Below are 8795 nucleotides of genomic sequence, written 5' to 3'. Positions count from 1 at the left end.
CTTCAATCTCCCTGTCTCCATGACAATCGTCTCAGTCCTGCTTAAGGTGTCCGTCCTGCTCCCTTGCTCCCTCCTACCCTGAGCAAGTCATCACTATATGTGATGTCACAATGGTAGGTATGGTAATGCTGATGTGGGCGTGTTCTAAGATGTGTTCTCATTTAACCTCATTGCACACTAAAACACGTCACCATCATCAGTCAGAGCCGCTTAACCACCTACAGTGTGTCATTATATTTGGAAATCTATATGCTGTGTGACGTGTTGCCTGTTGGACTTTCTCCTAGCACACTGGCCTCCAGGAACCTATTATTTCTTGTCTTTTCAGATGAGATTTTATGAAATTTTTTATGTTTTTACTGGATCTAGCTTTGCTGTGCTCTGTTGAATGGGTCATTGAGTGGGTTTTGAATGAGTTGTTCTTCGAGTGTTTGTTTAGTGGGTTACCGAGCGGATTTACTTAACATTAGGAAATGGTCTTGCGTGGTTAAAGGTATTTGGCTGATACCTTGGACTGCATCTGTGTCTCCTGAAGGGAGGGGTGAAGTGCTGTGGGGGGGGGCTTCTTTGTTACCAGCTGTGCTATGGACACATTGGGGACGGACTAGTTTTGTTTTTGTGGTTTTATTCCTTGCCATTAATGTGCTCATTTGCATGTGTGTGCGTGTGAGAGACTGAAATTTTTGTTCCGCTGACACACTGTTATGACCAGGTGGTCCCGCGTTCTCACGGAAGGGCAGCCCCACCCTCCGTCTCCAGGGGGTCATGTTTTGCTTTTTCTCTCTCTCTATTTAAATCCAAGAGAGAGTTCCATGTCTTGTGGAAACCAGGACATTCCAAGATTTAATAGAACCCAGATCAGTGGCCATGCCCTCTGTTTGACTCTGCTGGTTCTCCCGTCTCCATGGATATTGACTCGGGGTTCTATGCGTGCGGGGTGCGGGTGTCAGGTGCACCACTGCCCCTCCCTCACGGCAAGGCCCTACGTGTGGCGGGGTCTAATTTTGTCCGGGTTGTGTGGTTCGGAGAATTCGGCAAATTCATTACATTACATTTATCTGGCAGACGCTTTTATCCAAAGCGGCGTACAATAAGAGGTACAAATTCTTAATCATATGTCTCTGTACTTAAGGGTGTAGGATTTCAGTTGGATCTTCATCAGGTCTAAGTGTCAATTATCTCATTTGTAAAACTATTGTATTATGTTAACCTACTGTATGTGTGATTGTTCAGTTGCTTAGCCATGCCTATCAGTTACATAAAAATAGTTTGTCTGTGTTTGTTTCCTAATGGCTGTGTGTATGATCTGCTAAGAGACAGACCCAGATGATTACGGTCAGGCCAAGGAACGCAAGCTTTAGCAGTCATTCTAATGGAGAAGTGAACCTGCCCTTTTCCTTTGATTATAATTATTGTAATGTTCTAGCAGGGCCCATGTCAGACAGTACTGATCTAGTAGCAGAAGGTTCTGGAGAAACTGGCACAGTTGGTTGGGTGGCAGACTCTACACACACACCCCCCACCCCCCCCCCCCCCAGTGTGGCTGTGGGCTTGCTTCCCTGTAATTTGTATTGCAATCCTGTCTCTCTCTGTAGCCTGTGCTCATAACGCACCGCGCAGGCTCACACGCTATTCATTGTTGCGCCAGTTGAATTTTTCACGTAGTCCTGGCTGGTTTAAAATAAACCGATCCCTACCCCGTTCTTTCTTTCTGTTTCTCCTGTACGCTGTGCGCCTTTCTGTGAGAGAGTTGGGAACCCGTGTGAATGCACCGGGGGATCGCGTGCGAGCAGATAATGGACCGAGGGGGGCGTAAGACGACCCTCCCTGCGCTCGTTCGAATTTGGGCCCTAATTGGGACATCGCTCGATGCGCCAAAACCCAGTATACCGCTCTCTCTCTCTCTTACCAGCTTCGAATGTCTGCACGCCTCATCTTCACGGTCTGCAGCGGCCCTGTGCGTGCGTCGCGTGGCTGTCGTGGTTCAGTTCGCTTCGGAGTGGCCGGTGCTGTCCGATATTTTCAAGCGCGCACAAATGACTCGACGGCGATAAACAAACAGAGCTATGTTCATATCCGCTCTGGCATGAGAGCGCTTCCCCGCCTCTCCCGCTGGACGTGTTTTTCCAGGGTCCCGTTGTCCTGGATAATTAGACCCCTGTGCATGCGGTGGGGGCGGGGGGGGGTGGAGAGAGGGCTTTTATTTTATTATTTTGGGAGGCGGCGGAGTCACGCAACGGACTCGGACCGGACAACTGTGCTGGCGGGTTTGTTTGCAAACATTTCTCACGCAGGGTCCTCCCCCACACAACCAGGCGCACACAGGTTTCCAAACACCCTCCCTCACACGCGCGTGCGCGCACACACACACACACACACACACACACGCACGCATTCCTAAACATACTCCCTCCACATTACTCATACACGCACAGGTTCCCAAACAATGGACTGACTGGTACATGATTACACGTGGAGGTTAGACAGCACAGTTGTTTATTTACTAAACCAGAAACCACATGTATCATCTTTCTCCTTACAGATACAATTAAGACATGAATATGTTTTCCTCTGCCAGCAGGGTTGTCTGCTGCAGACTGAGAGGGTAGGGATGAGTGTAAGATTGATTCTTCTCAGGAAGGGGAGAGGGGGGCACAGGTTACAACCAAATAAGGAGCCGGAGAGCATGAGCAGCCCCCTGAAACAGGCTTGTGGTCACCAGAACACAGAAACGTTTCCCAGGATTGCCCTATGGAATGGCAGACATTAGCCAGGATTGCCCTATGGAATGGCAGACATTAGCCAGGATTGCCCTATGGAACGTTAGAGACATCCAGGATTGCGCTACGGAACGTTAGAGACACCCAGGATTGCCCTATGGAATGGCAGACATTAGCCAGGATTGCCCTATGGAACGTTAGAGACATCCAGGATTGCGCTACGGAATGTCAGAGACATCCAGGATTGCCCTATGGAATGGCAGACATTAGCCAGGATTGCCCTATGGAACGTTAGAGACATCCAGGATTTCGCTACGGAATGTCAGAGACATCCAGGATTGCCCTGTGGAATGACCGACATTACCCAGGATTGCCCTGTGGAATGATCGACATTACCCAGGACTGCCCTGTGGAATGATCGACATTACCCAGGATTGCCCTGTGGAATGATCGACATTACCCAGGACTGCCCTATGCATTGACAAGATGTGATGCCCTATACAGAGCTGCACTCTCTCAATAAAACATAGAGATCAGCGAGTAATACTGTGCGATGCCCTAAACAGCATCTGACAGGCTGACGGGGCTGTAGACCATCCGCACGGATGTGACTGTGCTGATCAGGACAAGGGGTTGACTTGCCCGATGGCGTACATGCAGGCAGAATCAGGGGCGGGGGGTGGCATGCGTTTTGGAGGTCAAAGTGTGTAGTGGGTTTCGGAGCAGGGCGGGGCGGGTCTACATATTTCCCTCCAGGAGGATGGCTTTGAGGTCGGAAGGGGATTGGACGGTGAAGACTGTGTGGGAGGAGCTTCGCCTCTCCACCAGCGCGGCCACCGTCTCCCCCAGGTCCAGGTGGTTCAGGTAACCGGGGGCCATGCGGTCTGGGGCGGCCACACCTGCGTTGATTATCACCTGGGGGTCAGGGGTGAGGGGGGAGGGGGGAGAGTTGAGTACTCATATAGACCTGAACTGCAGCAAAGATTCCAGTTCTGAGCAAAACCAAAACCCCACATATCTGTGCTCACTGTTGCTACTAATTAGAGTTTAGAACAACTGTGGTGTTCTGCAAAGGAAATATATTTTCCACACAAAGACAAAATCTTGGCTTTGTCATGTTTCAGTCCTCTCTGAACTGGTTTCAGTTAGATTTGTCTGTCTTTGGTTTAAATCAATTGCATTTAAAATAATTTTCAGTTAAATGACAGTAATTCTTTTCACCATTTTCAGTTGCCCCATATCCCTTAACCCTTATGTTATGTTTACTTATTAGCTCCTGTGAAATCGTAAGCCTGGGTCAAAATATACCCAGGACATTATTGGCACCTTAAATATAAAATACTATAATACATAAAATACACTATGTGTCATGCAGTTGATGAACAACAAATAGAAACACAAAACAAGAACCAAATTTACAATGTTTTAGTCACTGGTTATGAAATGCATGTCTTAAAGGTGTCGTTCCTCTTATACTAGTTCAGAACGGGTCGATTTGACCCAATCTGGGTTAGAGCATGAGGTAACCGTGAGGTCACTCCTTCATTCTTAGGCTCCTGGGAGTGGCAGCTCAGGAGCTGGAAATAGAGGCTGTAATCTCCCCCCCGTTGGCCCGCAGGCCTTCACGATCACGCACTCGGCCCTCTGTAGCACTGTTCAGCAGACAGCTCTCTCTCTTTGGGTGTATCAGATGATTGCATAGTTTTTCCTAATATCGCAAAACACACCCATACCCAAAAAGACTGTTTGAATGTCTGTGTGGACAAAAAAACAAGCTCATCCACAGTGATTCTGCTGTTTTAGTGGTGATTAGCTTCGATTTTACTGTGTGCATTGCTTATATGTATTACATTTCTAGCTGAAATAATAAAAAAAAAACTTATTGGTAAAAATTTACTGCAAAATATGCAAAAGTGTTGTCATTGTACCAATTGTGGTCACTGATATTTCAGGTTCACCTTATCTTCATATTAGCATTTTAGTTTAGGAAATAGACTAGGAAAGAGGATTTACCACATGAAACAAAAGATATTTACCAGTAAATGGGCACAGATTAGCTAAATTTGATAACTAGCACGTTCGATAATCAAGCAAAATTAACTAAAACATTCTGGACGAGCTGGAGTATCACCTGGTTGAGTTTGCAGGGCACTTCCGGGTACTCTTCCCGTAGAACCTGGCAGAACGCCAGCGCACTCGCCGCCCCCACCGTCAGGAACCCCGTCCCTGGCATCAGCAGCTTATCACCAGCGCCCCCTGTAGTGTAGGAGGAGTCAATGCACCACAAAACCTCTCCTCTGATGGACAGTCAGTCCACAGTGCTTAATGCACCACACGCCAGTCACTGCATGTAATCCCATCTGCTACTTCACAGCGGTTTAATCTGGGAGAGGCGTGGGCGGGGTCAGAGCACAGGTCAGACGCTCACCTGTGATGAAGGTGTAGGTGCTGCTGGGGTTGTCTCTCACTAGGGGGAAGAAGGCCTTCCAAGACACAAAGGTGCTGAGGACCAGAGTCTCCAGGACCTAAAGGAGAGAGAGAGGAAGAGGGATGGATGGATGAGCAATGATTGGCTCGTGTGTGTGTGTGCTGGGGGCGGAGCTGGGGCCGTGATTGGTCGAACCCTCACCCAGTGCAGCTCTTTGAGGGTCTGGGTGTGCGGGGGCCCGCCCTGCCACCAGCTGAAGCCCAGAGACGAGACGACGTCCGTCACCGTCCCCGCCGCCTCCTCCACGGCTCGCTTCACCTGCTCCGCCTCCTCCTCCGACCCTGAGACAGAGGGGCAAAGAGACTGAGCGGCCTCAGCCTCGCACCCGGGGAGAGGAGGCGCTGACGTCCTGCAGCCTCAGCGTGACATCAGCGTGACATCAGTGTGACATCAGTCTGACTGGCGTAATGGTGCAGCGTGACAACAATCCAGCAAGGTATTTAAAGGGCGGGGTCTGTACAGCAGGGAGTGCAGAGGCGGGGTCTGTACAGCAGGGAGTGCAGAGGCGGGGTCTGTACAGCAGGGAGTGCAGAGGCGGGGTCTGTACAGCAGGGAGTGCAGAGGCGGGGTCTGTACAGCAGGGAGTGCAGAGGCGGGGTCTGTACAGCAGGGAGTGCAGAGGCGGGGTCTGTACAGCAGGGAGTGCAGAGGCGGGGTCTGTACAGCAGGGAGTGCAGAGGCGGGGTCTGTACAGCAGGGAGTGTAGAGGCGGGGTCTGCACAGGGTGGGGTTTCACAGGGTAGAGATTTACAGGGTGGGGTCTGTGCAGGGCGGAGTCTCTTACCCACGTTCCCCTGTACTGTGATCAGATTGCTTCTGCTGGACGGGGAGACAAAGCTCTTCAGCTTCTCCAGTCTGCCACTGTCTCTGGACACGACCACCACTCTGAAACCTGAGCACACCACACACACACATGCACACACGTCACAAGTTATGCAAGCTCTATATAAAATGCACATTTTTAACACTCTTTACACACATTTACACATCATACACAATTTACACATCATGAACACGTGTTTTACTGTGCACAGCAAAATTACCCTCATCTCAGTCTCCGTTTGATGTGCACTCTTTCCGCTAATATCATTTTGCAACAATTGTCAGAATATTTCCGCACACAGTTGCATTATACACCCCCTACACACACATTATGCACACACTGCACACACACATGCCTTATACACACCCTACTGTCTCTCTCTCTCTCCCTCTCTCTCACACACACACACACGTTATATATTTCGTAGACACACATGTATGCATTATACACTCTTTGCAGGTACCGCACATTTATGCACATTACAAACACAACACCAAACATAAACAAATATAAGCTCAAACACATTATACCAGGGTTGGGCTCAATTCATTTCAATTCAGTCAGCCAAGCAAATGATTAAAAATTCAGTTCTTGAATTTTAATTATTGAATTTGAAAAACGGCCATAGTGGTCAATGCTTTTACCAATTAAACACATTTCAATAATTCTTAAATTGACAGAAATTAAAATAAACTGACCCCAACCTTGATTATAAATTAATAATTAATATTAATCATACACATCTCTATTCACTTTGTCAGAAACACAGAGGACATTCCACCCTAGAAAATGACACAGTCACTTTGTGTTCTGTTCCACACAAGGTCCTACTGCACACTTATCTTACAGTATAGCTCAGTGAATTGTTCATTCAAACGACATAAACTGTTGTTACGTTTAAAATGTAAAGAAATTTAAATACTCCTATGTGCGGCGCGCGCTTTCACAGCGGGAGATGGCAAGCAGTACAGTACCAGGCAAGGCTTACTGGCCGGTTTGCCAAGAGGTGCCCAGAGACAGAATGGTCCACTGCAGACACGTGCATTGCCACCTGTACGCGGAATGATGCTATGAGTCGGGAGTTCGGCGCAGATCCGCTGAGGTAAAAACGGAGCTCGGAAAAGCACTCACCATCAGCTGGCGCGCCGTGTTGGGCAGCAATATATGCATCCTTTTTTCTTTCAGCGAGGTCCAAAATACGTACGAGTGATTTTGCCAAAGCACCAAACACCACAACCATAAATGCAGAGCAAAACGTAGCCGGTCACTACCCTACTGTTCACTGATGAGCGCGCGCGCGCACACACACGCATACATCCCTCCACACACATACATACATACACGCACACACACCCACGCATGTACCTCTGTCCAGAAGCGCTTTTACAATTCCGGAGCCCACCGTTCCTGTCCCGCCAAGAGCGAGCACAACTCTGTCGGAAATTGGCATGTCGGTAAATTCCTGCTGATGCTGATTCTGGCAAAGCAGAACTCTCTTGACTGAACTTGTGAAAGTTGCGTGTGAGCTGCGGGTCGCAGTGGATACGCAGCGCGTGTTGCACCGGAGGCTTTAAATAGAGCACAGGAGCACGGTCACGCCCTTCGGTCACTGACGCTATCTTCGAAACCATGCCCATGTCAGGTAAATGTAGAATAGCACTGTTACTGTATTACGGTTCCTTACTTTCGTTGCATAATTACGAAGTAGGCGACCACATATTTTTAAAGGACAGATGGGTAACAGACCGTACCTTTATATAATGTAGCATATACACAAAACTCACCAGATTCCATAAACAAAGGAAATTGTATTTTTATGGCACGAAGGACGTATTTTGTGTGATGCAGGGTTTGATCTACTTTCCCAATGCCTCCTTTTGTAAATGTTAGCATATAAAAAACTGATAGATCTTAAACAATTGACAGAAGAATCCCTTCTCGTTCTATAAAAACAGCTGAATAACCGCTTTTACTCAACCTTTAACTGAATAACCCTTTTAAGTGCTCTTCTTTTATAAATGCAGTTATGTACCCCCATTGTGTCCACCTTCATCACATCCCAGAGAAAGGCTGATAGAATTCCACAGCACAGGAAATAAGGTGAGACTCGATCCCCCTGGCCCGACCAGGTCCCTCCCTCCCTGGGTGATGCTATGGGCCATTATGCAGTGGCCTGTAAGGCTGCCGGTCACTGTGGAGCCTATTAGGTAAAATCCTGGATATTTTTCAGAGGTGTAAATTGCCTTTGGCTTGGTTTTGTGTGGTGCAGTGCTGTGTTTTGTAGTGTAGTATTGTGTATGATGAGCAGGTGCCTCTCCGGGTGATTCCAGGCTGTGGTTTCTGCTCTCTGGCGCCCCTTGTTGTATAACAGACAGTGTGGCCAGCCTGCTGAAGTGCTGAAACTGTACCCACAATGTTACGGGAATGTTTTCTCAATGTTGTAACATTGCCACAACACTGTAGCGACATTGTGGGAACGTTTTGTGTTAGCTGGGATCCACCCAGGCTGGAGAATGGGCTGGATCCTCCTCCATGACCAGAAGCAACCCTCTAAATTGGAAGTACACACTCACACTCTTACACACACACACACACACACACACACACACACATACATTACAATTGTTCATTGCACCACAGGATAAAGATTTATGCAGATTTTTTCCAAATTTATGAACTGAGAAATAATGTGTAATGTATGTTATTTCTAAACACAGCAGCTGGAGGTCTAACAAGTTCAGTTCTGATTGGCATAAATAGTGTG

The 8795-nt window shown here is 48.0% G+C and overlaps 1 protein-coding gene across 1 annotated transcript; it reads right to left on the bottom strand.

Moving 5' to 3' along the window:
- Positions 1-2479: 2479 nt before the first annotated feature.
- Positions 2480-7589, bottom strand: LOC135241931 (uncharacterized). The gene is made up of 6 exons (XM_064312720.1): positions 7397-7589; positions 5993-6100; positions 5350-5489; positions 5149-5245; positions 4852-4976; positions 2480-3635 (listed from the first exon to the last, which is right to left on the bottom strand). The coding sequence occupies exons 1-6, from the start codon at positions 7479-7481 to the stop codon at positions 3459-3461; spliced, it is 732 nt and encodes a 243-aa protein (XP_064168790.1). The 5' UTR covers positions 7482-7589; the 3' UTR covers positions 2480-3458.
- Between the last annotated feature and the right edge of the window lie 1206 nt (positions 7590-8795).

This window comes from Anguilla rostrata, chromosome 16 (genome assembly GCF_018555375.3).
Source record: "Anguilla rostrata isolate EN2019 chromosome 16, ASM1855537v3, whole genome shotgun sequence".
In the NCBI taxonomy this organism is placed as follows: Eukaryota; Metazoa; Chordata; class Actinopteri; order Anguilliformes; family Anguillidae; genus Anguilla; species Anguilla rostrata.
This window is presented reverse-complemented; position numbering and strand designations above follow the sequence as displayed.

Bases quoted from the DNA above. Each gene is read 5' to 3' on its own strand.
- LOC135241931 (XM_064312720.1), bottom strand. From the start codon at position 7,481: ATGCCAATTTCCGACAGAGTTGTGCTCGCTCTTGGCGGGACAGGAACG. The intron at 5,490-5,992 runs GTAAGAGACTCC...CCTCTGTCTCAG, and splicing joins CACAGTACAGGGGAACGTGG to GGTCGGAGGAGGAGGCGGAG. The intron at 5,246-5,349 runs GTGAGGGTTCGA...TCTCTCCTTTAG, and splicing joins CCCTCAAAGAGCTGCACTGG to GTCCTGGAGACTCTGGTCCT.